At 39.2% G+C, this 19,085-nt stretch overlaps 1 protein-coding gene across 1 annotated transcript in view; it reads right to left on the bottom strand.

The window, feature by feature from the left end:
- The window catches only part of LOC138680525 (follicle-stimulating hormone receptor-like), a 205,966-nt gene that overhangs the window by 50,895 nt on the left and 135,986 nt on the right, over positions 1-19,085 (bottom strand). Inside the window, exons 5-6 of the mRNA XM_069767896.1 lie at positions 7,427-7,498; positions 1,408-1,485 (exon numbers count right to left, since the gene is read on the bottom strand). Coding sequence (XP_069623997.1) covers positions 1,408-1,485; positions 7,427-7,498 — 150 coding nt within the window. The remainder of the gene's footprint in view (positions 1-1,407; positions 1,486-7,426; positions 7,499-19,085) is intronic.

Genomic DNA, 19,085 nt, shown 5'->3' on the forward strand with positions numbered 1-19,085 from the left:
AACTTTTGTGAATCACTTAAGGGGTCAAAGTGCTCAACACACATCTAGATAAGTTCCTTAGCGGGTCTACTTTCCAAAATGATGTCACTTGTGGGGGGGTTCAATGTTTAGGCACATCAGGGGCTCTCCAATTGCAACATGGCGTCCCATCTCAATTCCAGTCAATTTTGCATTAAAAAGTCAAATGGCGCTCCTTCGCTTCCGAGCTTTGCCATGCACCCAAACAGTGTTTTACCCCCACATATGGGGTATCAGCGTACTCAGGAGAAATTGATCAACAACTTTTGGGGTCCATTTTCTCCTGTTACCTTGGTCAAATAAAACTAATTGGAGCTGAAGTAAATTTTTTGTGAAAAAAAGTTAGATATTAATTTTTGTTTAAACATTCCAAAAATTCCTGTGAAACTCCTGAAGGGTTAATAAACTTCTTGAATGTGATTTTGAGCACCTTGAGGGGAGCAGTTTTTAGAATGGTATCACACTTGGTTATTTTCATATAGGCCCCTCAAAATGACTTCAAATGAGATGTGGTCCCTAAAAAAAAATGGTGTTGTAAAAATGAGAAATTGCTGGTAAACGTTTAACCCTTATAACTCCCTAACAAAATTGTGCTGATGTAAAGTAGACATGTGATAAATGTTACTTATTAAGTATTTTATGTGACATATCTCTGTGATTTAATTGCATAAAAATTCAAAGCTGAAAAATTGCGAAATTTTCAAAATTTTTGCCAAATTTACATTTTTTTCACAAATAAACGCAGGTAATATCAAAGAAATTTTTCCACTATCATGAAGTACAATTTGTCATGAGAAAACAATGTCAGAATCACTGGGATCCATTGAAGCGTTCCAGAGTTATAATCTCATATAGAGACAGTGGTCAGAATTGTAAAAATTGGCCCGGTCATTAACGTGCAAACCACCCTTGGGGGTAAACAGGTTAAATAATTGCAACTCTTAAAATACAGCAATGCTCTTCCTAAGTTCATGTTCCCACGAATAAAATCACTGAATTTTATGTTTTCAATAGATGTCTGCGCAAAAATCAGCAATACAAATTCATATTCATTTATTGTTTATTATGCTTATCATTGTGTTTTTTTGAATTTTTTCTTTTAGGTGATTTTTTAGGCTTTTAATTTGAATAATTAATACTTATCTCAGGGATTCAGAAATTTTGCAGTTAAAAAGACAATGTAAATTCTACACCAAAATATCCTGTGAAAAAATAGGCCAATTAGCATTAAGTTGCACAGTGTCTTTTACTGCACTGTGGCCAAATCAGATTAACTTTTCTAAACTGAAAAATGCAGCAGATTTTCGGGACAAAAAAATGTGGGAGCATGGTCTAAAGAGCCCTGGGGGGGTAATCACTCTTAAATGTGTTATACATGGATATACTTACAACCTGATGCTTTCCTGGCTGAGTCCAGCGAACGTATTTTTTTCTATTTTCTTTATATTTATATTATCTTGTATATCACTACAAAAAAAGTTACAAGTATAATAGTCTCCAGTAAGCACTGCATTACCTAAAAGGTGTGCATCTGTATTACAGTGAGCTTCTGTTGATTGTGGCAATTTAATATACTTGTACAAGAGGCACAATGACGTATGCTGAGACCCCAACCAATCATTAAGGTCACCAGAGACACCCATCAACAGAACATACAGTAGAGGTCCCTGAGTTAAATTGAAAAAAGTATTGCCATTTTGATCAAACTTGCACTTAGCTATTTTGGATTTATCAGCCTTCATGAACTAAGGTTCTAAAGAAGTCTTGTTGTTTTGATATATTTTAGAATGTATGTAATAAAAGTCGTGTTTTTCAAGCTTTTTCAATGGTGTGCTTTTCAAGTGGTTTTGGAGCCATTTTAATTTTTATACATTTTCTATAATCATAGTCCTATAGTGAAACATTTCATAGGATATATTGTATTTTAGAATAAAAAAAAAGGTGCTGATTCGGGAAAAAAATAAAGAAAACCAGAATGTAGACTTTAACAATTTGCTATAGTGCAAAAGAGAAAAAAATGCTGAACTCACCATGTAAATAAACACACCCCATTGATATTATTGTAGGTGCCTTTCCATCTGTCGACAGTGGAGTATAGTATAGATGAGAAAAAAGGTGAATATTGGCACATTCACTTGTAAGTTAAAACATGCATGTCTTTATTGTTTAGTTAATTAAAAGTTGCTCATGTTGCCTCAGTATATACATTTTGAACGCGTTAACGGCGTTAAAGACGTTGTCTGCTACTTTTGCATTGATGACCTATGCTTAAGATTGGACATCTGATAGGTTGGGGTCCAACTGTTATCGGTGGTGGTGGTGGTCGTGGCCATCTGCGAAAAATACTTACTTGCGGAGGAATAGGAGGCAGAGGTGTAGGATCCGTCACCAGAAGATGGAGCAGCTCCGTAAGTGACTATTTCTGCTCGACATCTGCCACCGCTGACACCAACAACAGCTGACCGCAGGGGTGTCGGATGTTGGACCCAACCGATCAGACACTGATGGCCTAGCCTAGGGATAGATCATCAATACTAAAGTAGTGGACAACTACTTTTTACTTTAAATACACCCTTAGTCATAGAGATGATCTCTATGACTAAGTGAATGTCTAATGATGGGTAACACATCACGAGAGAACATGAGTAACATTTTAATGAACTAAACAATAAAGAAGTGTCTTTACAAATTGATGCACCAATATCTTTTTTGTCATCTAACAATTTGTTACTATAGACTTCAAAGCAACAACTGGTTGACTCAACAGATGTACAACAAATATGCTGTGAAAAAAAGCCATAACATGTCATTGAAAAGCACTAATGCCCCGATTCATCACTGTTTTGTTTCTTCAGCTTTCGGGCATAATTTGCTTCTTTTTAGTGGCTTTAGTATGTGTGCCATATTCTTTGTTAAGTTGTCTGTCTTTTTTTAATTCTATTTTTTTCCTTAACAACTTTGATTATCCAGATGTTTTAGTTTTACACTTATTTATGATATGTGACTTTTACCAAGGCATAATGATTGCAGTCACGACCACAACTGGGCCTGTGCATGAGAGGTGGGGATAGGTAGGGGGTGCCGACACCAGTGCCAATGATAGGCTGGCAGCTGACATTAGTGTACTCTTCACAGGTAATGTACAGTACAGACCAAAAGTTTGGACACACCTTCTCATTTAAAGATTTTTCTGTATTTTCATGACTACGAAAATTGTACATTTACACTGAAGGCATCAAAACTTTGAATTAACACATGTGGAATTATATACTTAACAAAAAAGTGTGAACAACTGAAATTATGTCTTATATTCTAGGTCCTTCAAAGTAGCCACGTTTTGCCTTGATGACTGCTTTGCACACTCTTGGCATTCTCTCGATGAGCTTCAAGAGGTAGTCTCTGAGAATGGTCTTCCAACAATCTTGAAGGAGTTTTCAGAGATGCTTAACACTTGTTGGCCCTTTTGCCTTCACTCTGCAGTCCAGCTCTCCCCAAACCATCTCGATTGGGTTCAGGTCTGGTGACTGTGGAGGCCAGGTCATCTGCCGTAGCACCCCATCACTCTCCTTCTTGGTCAAAAAGCCCTTACATAGCCTGGAGGTGTGTTTGGAGTCATTGTGCTGTTGAAAATTAAATGATGGTCCAACTAAACGCATATCGGATGGAATAGCATGCCGCTGCAAGATGCTGTGGTAGCCATGCTGGTTCAGTATGCCTTCAGTTTTTAATAAATCCCCAACAGTGTCACCAGCAAAGCACCGCAACACCATCACACCTCCTCCTCCATGCTTCAAGGTGGGAACCAGGCATGTAGAGTCCATCCGCTCACCTTTTTTGCATCGCACAAAGACACAGTGGTTGGAACCAAAGATCTCAAATTTGGACTCATCAGACCAAAGCACAGATTTCCACTGGTCTAATGTCCATTCCTTGGGTTCTTTAGTCCAAACAAGTTTCTTCTGCTTGTTTCCTGTCTTTAGCAGTGGTTTCCTAGAAGCTATTTTACCATGAAGGCCTGCTGCACAAAGTCTCCTCTTAACAGTTGTTGTAGAGATGTGTGTGCTGCTAGTACTTTGTGTGGCATTGACCTGGTCTCTAATCTGAGCTGCTGTTAACCTGCAATTTCTGAGGCTGGTGAATCGGATAAACTTATCCTCGGAAGAAGAGGTAACTTTTGGTCTTCCTTTCCTGGGGCGGTCCTCATGTGAGCCAGTTTCTTTGTAGCGCTTAATGGTTTTTGCCACTGCACTTGGAGACACTTTCAAAGTTTGCCCAATTTTTCGGACTGACTGACCTTTATTTCTTAAAGTAATGATGGCCACTCGTTTTTCTTTGCTTAGCTGCTTTTTTCTTACCATAATACAAATTCTAACAGTCTATTCAGTAGGACTATCAGCTGTGTATTCACCAGACTTCTGCACAACACAACTGATGGTCCCAACCTCATTTATATGGCAAGAAATCCCACTTATTAAACCTGACAGGGCACACCTGTGAAGTGAAAACCATTCCTGATGACTACCTCTTGAAGCTCATCAAGAGAATGCCAAGAGTGTGCAAAGCAGTCATCAAAGCAAAAGGTGGCTACTTTGAAAAACCTAGAATATAAGACATAATTTCAGTTGTTTCACACTTTTTATGTTAATTATATAATTCCACATGTGTTAATTCATAGTTTTGATGCCTTCAGTGTGAATGTACAATTTTCATAGTCATGAAAATACAGAAAAATCTTTAAATGAGAAGGTGTGTCCAAACTTTTGGTCTGTACTGTATGTCAGTGATGGGTTGGAAGAATCATTTATTTATTTTTTGAAATGTGCTGGAGAAGAGCAAGGAGCATAATTACAGGAAGGGGCTCAGACTGGGTGACAATACACCAAGTCGTGGCAAAGGATGGGGGTTATTACACTAGAAAGAGGCTCAGGATAGGTGATAATATATCAAGAAGGGGCTCAGGAAGGCAAACATTATTATAGGAAGGGGCACAGGATGGGGAACGATATATAAAGAGGGGCTTAGGGTGCGGGACAATATACCAGGAAGGGAGCCATATTGGGAGACATTATACCAGAAATAGGACCAGAATCGGAAGCATTATACCAAGAAGATGCCCATGATGTGCAACATTATACCAGAAAGGGCCCCAGGTTGGGAGACTTTATTACTGATAGGGGCCCAGGATGAGGGATATTACTAAAAGTGGCCCAGGACGGATGACATTACTACTACTACTGATGAGCGAGTGTATTCGTTGCTCGGGTGACCTCCGAGTATTTATGACTGCTCGGAGACTAAGTTTTTATCGTGGCAGCTGAATGGTTTATAGCTAGTAGCCAGCTTGATTACATGTGGGGGTTCCCTAGCAACCAGGCAACCCCCACATGTACTCTACCTGGCTACTAGCTGTAAATCATTCAGCTGCCGTGATGAAAACTAAATCTCTGAGCAGTCATAAATACTCGGAGGTCACACGAGCGTGCTCAAGAAAACCCGAGCAACGAGTACACTTGCTCATCACTAATTACTACTGAAAGGGATCCTGGATGGAGGACATTATTACTGGAAAAGGTCCCAAATGGTGGACATTATTATTGAAAGGGGTCCTTGATTGGTGACATTATAACTGGAAGTGGTGCAGAATGGGGGATATTACTATAGGATTAGAAACATTATATCAGGAAGGGGACCGGGATGGGGTACATTATTTCTGCAAGGAATCCATGATGGCAGACATTATACCTGGATGGAGACATTATTACAGGATGGGTTAAGGATGAGGACATTATTACAGGATGGGGCACATTATTACATGGGGATGAACACATATGTCTTTATAGTATCTAGAATGCTACAAGGGCCCAAATATCTGTCCAACATGCAGTTGGGGACCTGGATCCAATTTGGACTGGGTCCCATTGGACTGTAGTTGCACCACTGACTTTTACCAAATGTTAAAATTTTTTTGGCACATCTCACTCCAGTCCCCCAACACGCCTACCACTGATGTAAGGTTTCTGCAGGACTTTTCAATTTGGAGCATTTTTGAAACTTTTTAAAAGATTAGCAGTTTTGGTGCTGAAAATTAGCAAAACACAGTTTCATACAAAAATAAAGAACATTTTATATTTTGCTCCAAATTCATGGCATCATTTTGAAAAATTTGGCACAAAAGTATTAGCAAATATCACAAGACAAAAAAAAAAGAAAAGTTACTTCAATAAATCACAAATTAGAAATCAGGCCATAAATCTGCATTTTTAAGTGTAAAATTGTATACTGTGTCAAATTTTCACCAAAATGCATATCAAAAATCAAGAAAAAATATACCGTATCTTGATACTGTGTTAGCCAGAAATTAGAAAAATATTACATTAAAAATAGTACATGAAATTCCTAGCATTGAAAGGTAACTACAAATCTCAGATAGACAGAAGAGTCTGGGAGGACAAACTTATGAGGACCTTTGACACATTCAGTGCAGGAATCAATGTGTTGCATGCAGGCATGGCTTTTAACATAAATTAAGGAATGTGCTTCTCAGGTTATTTGGGGGCATCACAACCCTGGCCAACACCTCAATTGAACAAACTGGTATTGGGCATTTTGGTGGGAGTACATGCACAATAAATAAAGCTGAAGAAACACAGTGTTTTTGCCATGTGGGAACATGCCCCAGGGTACCTTCACTTTTTTTGTGCAACATTTTTATTTCTTTGGAGTGGGGTTAAGAAACAAATACCAGATGTTTGAGTCAGTAGGAACACATAAAACACAAGATATGAACCATCGCTTCTTTTGGTGAAGGTGCCCCTTTTCTTCCAAGAGTTCAGTTTTCTCTAGCTAAGACCCATTTCTTGCCACTTTATTTCCATAAAGACACAACACATTCTGGTATCCTCCATTTTGACACACTTTATGGCATTTTTCTCCAAAGACTTGTTTCTTTTCTAAGGGGTTAATTTGACTATTTTTGTTGCATTTTAGCGCCAATTGATTCTACGTGAAATCTTGGAGTCACATGACTAATGAATCACTTGACCTGTGGTGTTAAAAATTGCAAGACAGGTACTAAAACAAACAACTAAAAAAATAAAATGGCAGAAATAAAAACACGTGAAATCCCAGACAATGTAATTTTTTTTTTTACTGAAACTAAAAGTTTGTGATGGTGGCCTTATGGGCTTTTTTTGATCATAATTAGTCTTTATCTTTTTATCTTATATTCAAAATTCTCTCCATGAAGCTTCTGTGTAGCCGATACACCACATTTATCTGTTCTTGCCTGCTGTCAGTTCTAAATTTGAGCTTTTTATTATTTGATGGAATACACCTTATTAATACTATGTCATGCAACGTTCCAATTTCTAAAGTTATAAAAGATTTATTAAAAGTGTTAAAAACTTACAGAAATACATTTTCCAGAGACTGTATCCTGGAAACGGCAGGAATAGAATGTATCCTGGTGTTGTATATGAACCTAAAGGAAGAGATACAATTGCAAAATGAAGTTTCCTATGATTCCTCGAAGCTTAATTCTGCCTGGAATACAATTCCATTATATTAACCGTATCACAATGATTAGGTATTATAGGGTTACAGAACTTAGTGTATTATAGGATATATACTCAGGGAAGCTGCTAATAAAATGCCCTGCATTTCCTTCTATAATAGGGAGCATTATAATTTGGATTCCGGAATACCCCAGGTGTTATAATTACAGTATCCGTGGGACGGCTGTTAAATTCACAATGCTATCGACTAAATAATTCCCCGCATGACAGCACTATGAGAATATATATTTTATACTTTGTATTTCCAACGTGATAACATGTTTGCATTCGTTTTGAAGACGTAGGCTCTGTGTGAATTATTTAAGGACTAAAAAGCAGAGATGGCTTGTGGCTTGTGATGGTTTTTTTTTTCTTTTCTCTACTTAAGAAACAATTAAGCCTTTCGCAGTCAGTATGGAGTTCATAGTCTTCAGGCACAGAACTATTAAAATACTAATATTAGTCCATTGTAAGAATGGGGCTTTTACAAAATAGCTGCAAAATGTGCCAGATGCTTAATTGCCGGCATTGCATTTTCAATATTCTTCATTGTTCGGCAATAATTTCAAAGATTGACATTTTAACACATACGGTATTTAAGGTAGGATTGTAATTGGTGCATAAAGGAATGCCGATAAGTACATAGTTTAATGGTGAGGTGAAAATTCTGGGCATTTTTAATTGGCATCTCCTTCCTGGTCTCAGCCTACCACCCTACCCGTGCTCTCCGTTCTGCTAATGACCTCAGGTTAGCATCCTCAATAATCAGAACCTCCCATTCCCATCTCCAAGACTTTTCATGTGCTGCGCCGATTCTTTGGAATGCACTACCCAGGTTAATACGATTAATCCCCAATCCCCACAGTTTTAAGCGTACCCTAAAAACTCATTTATTCAGACTGGCCTACCGCCTCAACGCATTAACGCATTTCCTTGCATCATGTTCTCATACACTTTATACAGTTAATCGCCCTCTGTGTCTGTACTGTTACATATTTAGGCTGTTAACCAAATCATGCAGCTTTACATGAACACCCGATCCTTACACTATGTCTGGTCCGAACAACGAAAGCAATTGTTACCATCCACCTCTCGTGTCTCCCTTTTTCCTCATAGTTTGTAAGCTTGCGAGCAGGGCCCTCATTCCCCTTGGTTTCTATTTTGAACAGTGATTATTGTTATGCTGTAATGTCTATTGTCTGTACAAGTCCCCTCTATAATGTAAATCACTGTGGAATATGTTGGCGCTATATAAATTAAATTATTATTATTTTTTTTTTTTATAGAATGAGAATGAATTATTAGTATTATCATTTCATTGCTCTAATAACAATATGTCGTAACACAACATTAAAGAATAACTTAAAGGTACAATATGAAGTCCACATAATAAAGATTTATTAGGTCTACGCAGTACATTAAAGCTGCTGGGCAGCTTCAGAAGGCTATTAACCTGCAAATCAACCACATTTCTTAAGGTTATTAGCCTTATATTTACATGGCAGGTTCCATTTAGGTAAAATTTAAAGAAATAAACACTTTTAACAATTTGCTCTTCTTGGGTATTTTGTCTTCCCATATACCTTCAGTTGATGCTGTCCAAATATCTACTCCTTCTGATCCACCCATACACATGCACACTTGGAATGGTCAAGCATGCATGTGCTTTGAATATTGAGAAACAACATGGGCAAAGATGTTTCATATTCCTTAAGAACATGAGGCATGGAAATTCAACATGCCCAATCCTTTCCTACAGATGAACAAATAGATTGATATCACTTCAAATTCTTGCAAACCAAATCTAAAAAATTTGAGAATCTGAAATTTTTGGGACTCAATATGCAAACAATTCAACAGCAAAGTGGCCATCTGACTTAAATTTGCTGTCTTCTTTTGCGGTCCGGGTAGAGCTTAAAAATTATAGTCACCTTTCATAGTCTTCCTGGCATAGCTCTACGATCCTCCATGCTGGTTTATGTATCTTCCAATGCTTCTTTCCTTTACTGTGACCTGTAATTGACCTCACCTTACGCAATCACATATTGGATGACTCACATCATAGCCATCAATTACATTCTCTGCCCTACATGCTGAATGGGAATGCAGAGGTACGAGTAGGACAGCTGTGGCATAAGGACATGTTAAGGCCTAGGACAGGTGAATATTATAGAATGTTTATGTAATAGTGTTTTTATCCCCTTTCCTCCCTTCTGTTTATCATGTTTTAGGGTGTGGATAGACCTCAGAGCATAAAAACATAATTCAACATCTTTACAAATCTACCAGAAATTAATTTGAAGATATTCATGCATCTTCAATCAGGCTAAGGTCAAAAAGTTTCCATACATACAGTAGCTGACCACAATCCCACCGGAATAGACAGGTTTAGATGACTCACAAGTGGCACTAATCTAAGTTCCCTGCACCTAGTATCATACTTACCAGCCGCCATCTTCATCTGTTATCACCACCATTCAGATTAGTCTTCTGCAGTTTGTGATCTACCAGATCGCTTCAGGGTTTGGTGGGCAAGCTGGAAGTCACAGTTCGATTTAAGTCTATGAGAGTAACAATGAGATTGTCATAGACTTGTGACCGTTATCTCTGAATTCCGGTCAGTCAGAACTTGCGGTGATGGCGGAATGGGAGCAGAGTGGCACTGGGAAGAGCTGAAGACAGCATCTGGTAAGTATTATACTAGACTCGGAATTTAGATTAGTGATACCACTCCAGTGTTGCAATAAAAAACAAATGCTGGAGTGCTGCTTTCAATTTTTACTATCATAATTTCATCATAATAGCAATTATGAAAAGACAAACGATAATTTACAAAGACAAGTGGCAATATAACATAGTAACATAGTAACATAGTTAGTAAGTAAGGCCGAAAAAAGACATTTGTCCATCCAGTTCAGCCTATATTCCATCATAATAAATCCCCAGATCTACGTCCTTCTACAGAACCTAATAATTGTATGATACAATATTGTTCTGCTCCAGGAAGACATCCAGGCCTCTCTTGAACCCCTCGACTGAGTTCGCCATCACCACCTCCTCAGGCAAGCAATTCCAGATTCTCACTGCCCTAACAGTAAAGAATCCTGAAAGTCTGAAATTTCTATGATAACATGTACATAGGGTTACTGTGGCTGATATTCAGGACCTGATTTTCCTTCAAGATTCCAAAGTAAAAGCTTTAGGAAATACTGTATTGATTTCCCAAGAAGGAATATGACCCCATATTTGACAATAAATATATTAATAATATATATATATATATTGATCCATAATACAACATTGTGCATGAGTTCTCACTGACATAGTAGGCAAGAGGTTGCTACTGTCAAAATTTCTAAATTAGAAATCGTCAGCAGATCCATCTAGTTTACCTTTTATAATTGACTTTTCTCTCTTTAAGTAGGTGGAAGTGCGTGGACCATATCTCCTGACACTGCACTTCTCATATCGCTGCTCACCCTTAAACGTCTTTTGTTATTAACAAGAAATGCAAAGTGGTTTAAATTCCTAGCACTGTCATGTCGAATACCAAGAACATTAATCTGATTTAATAATTATTTGCTATCCCTGTGCCAAGTTGGCTCGGGTTTTTCGACTATTTTTGGAAACAAGGAGATGCAGCTTATACCGAGAAGAAGAATCTGCTGTGTACAGCATCTGCCTGTGGAAAGTGTAGCTTGAAGTTTATGTTTTTTATTATTAATATTTTTCATTCGGAGACCTCTGGCACAGAATTTACCACTGAAATTATTGGGAGCAAGAAATGTGTTATAAGAAAACAATAACAATGATAAAAACGCAATAATGATAGCATCCAGCATTACATAGTTCACGCAATGCTGCCTGCTCATCTTCTCTGCTGCCTTCGATAGGTAACTGCTTGCTCCTTACAGAAACTGCAATCATTTATTAAACATCGAGACTATTTTTTTCTTTTTTTTTAATAAACTCTGTGCTTCTTGTAAAGATACTGTACGCTCACACGCTATTGTTTATTAAGGTAATGATCCTTAAACTGATGTAAGAGCAAGCAATGATTATGCAATGTTACAGACCGTGGTACATATAAAACATGATGAAAGCATATCATTGGCCTCACTGGTTAGCGTACTTGCCTTTGTAAATGGGTTTATAATTTAGATTAAGGAAGTTTACCAAGAAAAATACACCAGAATTCTAGTTATATTTGTACCCCCCCAAAAAAAAAAAAAATAAATACAAAAATGGCTTGTATAGCTTGTGCCAGATTTATTGTGCTTAAAGGTGCCCATACACCAATATGCCAAATTCTTGTTCTGCCAACAGATATCTCTTCTGATTTCCCCATATACATGGACATTTTGCTTCATATATTTCCAAGAGTAGAGAAATGTGATGATAGATGTGCCTGGCAGAAAATTAAGTCCCACGGGGACAAATTAAGCTGCTGGTCCTTCTCTCCCATGACACCATCTGATTGACCAATCTCCAATCTGCCCGATATCCACGAGTTCCACCAATTTTAGTCTAATATTGGGAGCATTTAGACACTTTGGGTCCAATTCATCAAAGCTTCCACACCAGAATTCTGGAGTAAAAGCTAAGGTCGTGCCGCACAAGAGATTGGTACACAAAATGAGAATGCTTGGTCTGGGGGAAAATGTGTGTAAATGGGTTAGTAACTGGCTTAGTGATAGAAAGCAGAGGGTGGTTATAAATGGTATAGTCTCTAACTGGGTCGCTGTGACCAGTGGGGTACCGCAGGGGTCGGTATTGGGATCTGTTCTCTTCAACATATTCATTAATGATCTGGTAGAAGGTTTACACAGTAAAATATCAATATTTGCAGATGATACAAAACTATGTAAAGCAGTTAATACAAGAGAAGATAGTATTCTGCTACAGATAAGTTGGAAACTTGGGCTGAAAGGTGGCAGATGAGGTTTATCAATGATAAATGTAAGGTTATACACATGGGAAGAAGGAATCAATATCCCCATTACATACTGAACAGGAAACCACTGGGTAAATCTGACAGGGAGAAGGACTTGGAGATCCTAGTTAATGATAAACTTACCTGGAGCAGCGAGTGCCAGGCAGCAGCTGCCAAGGCAAACAGGATCATGGGGTGCATTAAAAGAGGTCTGGATACACATGATGAGAGCATTATACTGCCTCTGTACAAATCCCTAGTTAGACCGCACATGGAGTACTGTGTCCAGTTTTGGGCACCGGTGCTCAGGAAGGATATAATGGAACTAGAGAGAGTACAAAGGAGGGCAACAAAATTAATAAAGGGGATGGGAGAACTACAATACCCAGATAGATTAGCGAAATTAGGATTATTTAGTCTAGAAAAAAGACGACTGAGGGGCGATCTAATAACCATGTATAAGTATATAAGGGGACAATACAAATATCTCGCTGAGGATCTGTTTATACCAAGGAAGGTGACGGGCACAAGGGGGCATTCTTTGCGTCTGGAGGAGAGAAGGTTTTTCCACCAACATAGAAGAGGATTCTTTACTGTTAGGGCAGTGAGAATTTGGAATTGCTTGCCTGAGGAGGTGGTGATGGCGAACTCAGTCGAGGGGTTCAAGAGAGGCCTGGATGTCTTCCTGGAGCAGAACAATATTGTATCATACAATTATTAGGTTCTGTAGAAGGACGTAGATCTGGGGATTTATTATGATGGAATATAGGCTGAACTGGATGGACAAACGTCTTTTTTCAGCCTTACTAACTATGCTATACTATGTCACAAGATTTAGGCGCAACTTGGAGTTACACCTAAATTCTGCAATTTTTTGGTGTTTTCACACCTGTTTCTTTCAGTGTGATGCCACAGCTCGACTAATTCATGATGAGCTTTGGCGTTCCGTACTCCCAAATCTTCCTGCAGTCTCTGACTGGATTGAGATTGCTAGCGTAGCACACGGAGGCGGATGCCACTTATCAGATGCTCCAGATTCATGAAGAAGCATGCATTTCTTCATGAATCCAGAGTGTCATCGTTGGCTAAAACTGAACTTGGCTTAATCTGAGGAGCACAGTGCCATTGAAGCTCTTAAAAGCTGGGATCTAAGATTGCACTCCATAGATCAGGCTAGCTTTAGACCAGCGCTTAAAAACTCTATTAGAAAGAGCTAGCAAGTACAGCACATGTTTGTCTACTGCACTACACTGCAATTGTTGCTAGTAACCTAGGCAATGAGACATAAGCAATAAAATAAAAAATTCAGACCAGAGAGATGATAAAAACAATGATAAATGATAAAAACAATGAACATATGCACCACAATGTAATAACAACTTCGTGTTCACATATTCAGACTTTTGAGCTTCTTCTAAGTGATTTACGTTTGTAAAGGCCAGAAGCAGTTTAAAAATTGACCTGGCCGTTCTTCAGGTGGCCTCCACTTGGAAGCCATTCGCTATTTTATACATACAAATGCAAAAATATTGCTATGAAAAAAGACGATGAAAAAGAAGACTAAAAAAATGGTGTAGGAAAAACACTACAGGCATTTTCCTGACTTCTGCTTGCAAAACTTGTAGAGCACAATAGCATGGAAAATACGTCACATACCCTTAATTGCAAAGTTTGCAACTTTGCATTTTTACCCACGTAAGAAGATGAGAATAACTTTTTAAAATTGAATTTGCTAAAATTTTAACCCTAGAACGCATACCTGGGGCCTCGCAGGCCTGCCAGGTTACTTGTTTTCTATTTTCTGTAAAATTACTTTAGTTAGAATTTTGAAACTCTAGGTATACCTCAGGTATATAGTTGTTAGTAATTTCCAGTTGTTCATATATTTTTATGTTATAGGCATTTCGGTATAACAACCTTTTCTTGGGACTACCCCATATTCACGCACCTGGGGCCTTTTAGGCCTGTGTGCAAATAACACGGAATAACTCAAATAAAAATACTTTACAGCATAAGCTACTGAGATAATATACAGTAATTTAGCACATTTTATGGTTGCTTGCTCTTGTTTCCAGCTAGAAAAATTTAATTCAATGCTAATTCATCTGCTCTAGTATTTTTTTTAAGAATTATGAATCTGATTGATATTTTTTATTTTCTTCGGAGAGGTCACAGGACAATTTTTTGAAACAGTGATCTAAATCCCTTAATCCCTTAGTGCTATTTGACATACATTTCCATTATGAGCACAGGTCCCCTAGGGTACCGTCACACACTGCCATTTCGATCGCTATGACGGTACGATTCGTGACGTTCCAGCGATATCGTTACGATATCGCTGTGTCTGACACGCAGCAGCGATCAGGGATCCTGCTGAGAATCGTACGTCGTAGCAGATCGTTTAGAACTTTCTTTTGTCGCTGGATCTCCCACTGGCATCGCTAGATCGGTGTGTGTGACACCGATCTAGCGATCTAGCGATGCGATCTAGCGATGCGTTCGCTTGTAACCAGGGTAAACATCGGGTTACTAAGCGCAGGACCGCGCTTAGTAACCCGATGTTTACCCTGGTTACAAGCGTTAAACTAAAAAAAAAAAAACAGCACATACTTACATTCTGGTGTCCGTCAGGTCCCTTGCCGTCTGCTTCCCGCACTCAGTGACTGCCGGCCGTAAAGTGAAAGCAGAGCACAGCGGTGACGTGCTTTCACTTTCACTTTACGGCCGGCAGTCAGTGAGTGCGGGAAGCAGACGGCAAGGGACCTGACGGACACCAGAATGTAAGTATGTGCTGTTTGTTTTTTTTTACGCTGGTAACCAGGGTAAACATCGGGTTACTAAGCGCGGTCCTGCGCTTAGTAACCCGATGTTTACCCTGGTTACCCGGGTACCTCGGCATCGTTGGTCGCTGGAGAGCTGTCTGTGTGACAGCTCCCCAGCGACCACACTACGATTTACCTACGATCACAGCCAGGTCATATCGCTGGTCGTGATCGTAGGTAAATCGTATAGTGTGACGGTACCCTTAGTACTACATGATGGATATATACAGCATATCATGCTGATTGCACTGTACTGCTTAGGTCTGGCCAATCCTAACAGTTAAACCCCTCATATGCCACTGTCAATAGTGACAGCGGCACATGAGGAGTTTGACAGAGGGAAAACACTCACTCTATGAGCCCATCGGTAGCCTGAAGTGCGATCAAGAATGACAATGGGTTGTTATGACAACCTAAGTCCGCCTAGAAAATGCCTCTTGGTTGGCCATGCACCACAACCTGATCCTGCTGGAATCAGGGCATGATAGGCTGTCAGTCAAGCGGTGAGAGTATAGGGTAATACATAGCACTACTAATGTATTACTAATGTGATAATGAGATCATATATTACAATCCCTTGAGGGACTAATAAATAATGCAAAAAATGGTTTTAAAAAAGTAAAAACATCTTTACAAAGTCAGTTTTCCAAATAAAAAAATAAATAAAAAATGAACAGTTAATAAAAAGTAGGTAATAAATTATACTTTTATGGAAATGTATCATTGTGTTTTTGCTACCTCATCTGAGAGCAGCGTATTATTAAAAAAGAGACCCTGATTCCAGCAATGTGTCACTTAGTTAGCAATTGTGATACAATCAGAGTTCTAAGATGTAGCATGTAGCGAAGCTGAGAAAGCTGCTACTGCCCATACAACAGCTTTCTGTACACATTGTCTAATGACAGTGAGCTGCTAATCAACACTGGGGGTGTGGTTGGACCAGGAAGCACATGAGCTGTAGTCCTGTAGTGTTAAATCTCTTGCTTATAAAACAATCATTTTATTGACACAAAAGCACAGAGCCTAATAAGTGATACATTGCTGAAATCTTTGTCTCTGCCCCTCTCTCATGCTGCCGTCAGATTACATAGCAAAACCTTGCCGACAGATTCCCTTTTAGTATCCCAAAAGGCTGCCACTGATAAAGACAACCCAACCTGAAGAAAACAAGCAGCTGGTTGATATTTGCATCAGCTGACAAGGTTTGCGTTCATCAGCCTCACCTGGGCACGCACAGTGCACTGGCGAAATCAAGGAGCATACACCTAACTTCATTACGCATTCCCAGGGAGGCAGAATGTTTTGTGCATGCGCAAGATTTGCAAAGAGCCGGCAGTGACGTCACTTGTACAAATCATGTCCATCATGAGCATTCTTACACGATGAGGGGGAGGATTAGTCTAGGGAAATAATCCTTCCCCCGACTACACACTCACTGATTTACATAGCGCTAGAACAGGGTTAAAAGTAAATTTTACATTTATTCAGTATTCGCTAAGCAGCCAAAAGGGTTTTGCTTGAATGCAGGAAAAGAGGGCAGTAGAGACATTTTGGCGATTTAGGGGGGTTGACAATTTCCCTTTAAGGGGTTAACAAAGAGATAAGTGATTAAATGTTAGCTTCATGCCGTCGCCAGTAGGGGGAGCCACTGAGATCTTGCTCATCATTTTTAAAGGGAAGGTGCTACCATTTTTTTGGGGATTAAAAATGATTGTTTATATAAACAATTATTTTTAATACAAATTACATTTTTTAACTTTAATATTTTTATTAATATTATTTTTTTGCAGACACTGGGGCTGCCATTTTGCTTTGCAGGAGTGTAAGAGTCGCTGCACAACACTTACACTCTGCAAATGCGGCATCCCTGGGTATAGAAGACGGCGGTCGCCTGCAAACCCTATACCTTGCATTGAGCTGCTCCCTGCTGTGATCTCGGCATGCCCCCTGGGCTGTCCAGATCACAGCAGAGGGAGGAGACCAGCACCTGGAGCCCACAGTGTATTCTGTGAGCTCCACTTTCCCCCTATAACCGCTTGACTCAATCTGAGCCACGCTGTTATAGAAGGAGACTGGAGAGATGTGACCAGGACGGGAGGTGGCGGCGAGAGAGGAGCAGTGCGGGCAGCGGAGCGGTGAGGTAAGTATCAGCGGTGAGTGGCAACCAGCGATGCTAAATCACCGCTCACCGCCACCAGCCTCCTCTTTAATGGCACCTTCCCTTTAAGGCTCCATTAAGTGATACTGCTCATAAACGGTAGCACCATTAGGTGCTGCTCAGGTTTCTACAGCTTCACATGTGACAACATTCTGTTTTTCTAACATTCTTCAATAAAGTGTGTTGACACCGCTCCAAGAAGCGAGCATATGTTTTAGCTTGTGCCCAGATTAAACTTGGCTAGAGGCAATGTTGGGCTACATCTGTACCTCAAGAAAATATTTATTATAGACACTGACAGAGTCCACAAGGAAAATGTGTGCACGATAACGGCAGATGCCAAGAGATATTTTTGCATTTGTGCGATGCCAGAGATGGAGAATCAGGTTGCTATTTTTGCTGATGTATATAATGAATAAGCCATTGTTGTATGACAATATTTGTCTGTATATGTGATGCTCCTGTCTGCAAATATTCCTACAAGACATCTTAATTTATACCTGCCTGCCAGTACGGTTTATTAGCATATGATTTACCGAGACATATGGAAAGATTGCAGAATGAGACAACAGCGAAGTTCCTTTAGTCTGTGAATCGCTTACGATGGGACCTCTCTATGATTTTGACAGTAGAGCTCGGTGTAAATGTGCATTTCAAAGCCCCAAAATTTGAACCTATCAGAGGAAACAATGAAGAATAAAAATGTTTCTGCTGTCAGCCTCAAAATCCTCTGCATCCAATGACACTAATATCTGCCGCGTATAAGGAGTCAGGCTCACAGCTGTATTTTTTTCAGATATTACATAACTTTATAGATATTTTACATTTTCATTTTCAAGACAAACTTGTGGTAGTAGCTACATCAGGGCCCAATAGGTTAATAAAACATTGCCTACATAAGCAGTGCATTAACCCCTTCATGACCGGGGGATTTTTCGTTTTTCCGTGTTCGTTTTTCGCTCCCCTCCTTCCCAGAGCCATAACTTTTTTATTTTTCCGTCAATTTGGCCATGTGAGGGCTTATTTTTTGCGGGACGAGTTGTACTTTTGAACGACATCATTGGTTTTAGCATGTCGTGTACTAGAAAACAGGAAAAAAATTCCAAGTGCGGTGAAATTGCAAAAAAAGTGCAATCCCACATTGGTTTTTTGTTTGGCTTTTTTGCTAGGTTCACTAAATGCTAAAAATGACCTGCCATTATGATTCTCCAGGTCATTATGAGTTCATAGACACCAAACATGACTAGGTTATTTTTTATCTAGGTGGTGAAAAAAAATTCCAAACTTTGCAAAAAAAAAAAAAAAAAAATTGCGCCATTTTCCGATACTCGTAGCGTCTCCATTTTTCGTGATCTGGGGTCGTTTGAGGGCTTATTTTTTGCGTGCCGAGATGACGTTTTTAATGATAGCATTTCGGTGCAGATACGTTCTTTTGATCGCCTGTTATTGCATTTTAATGCAATGTCGCGGCGACCAAAAAAACGTAATTCTGGCGTTTCGAGTTTTTTTCCCGCTACGCTGTTTAGCGATCAGGTTAATACTTTTTTTTATTTGATAGATCGGGCAATTCTGAGCGCGGCGATACCAAATATGCGTAGATT

The sequence above is a fragment of the Ranitomeya imitator genome, chromosome 5 (assembly GCF_032444005.1).
Source record: "Ranitomeya imitator isolate aRanImi1 chromosome 5, aRanImi1.pri, whole genome shotgun sequence".
Taxonomy (NCBI): Eukaryota; Metazoa; Chordata; class Amphibia; order Anura; family Dendrobatidae; genus Ranitomeya; species Ranitomeya imitator.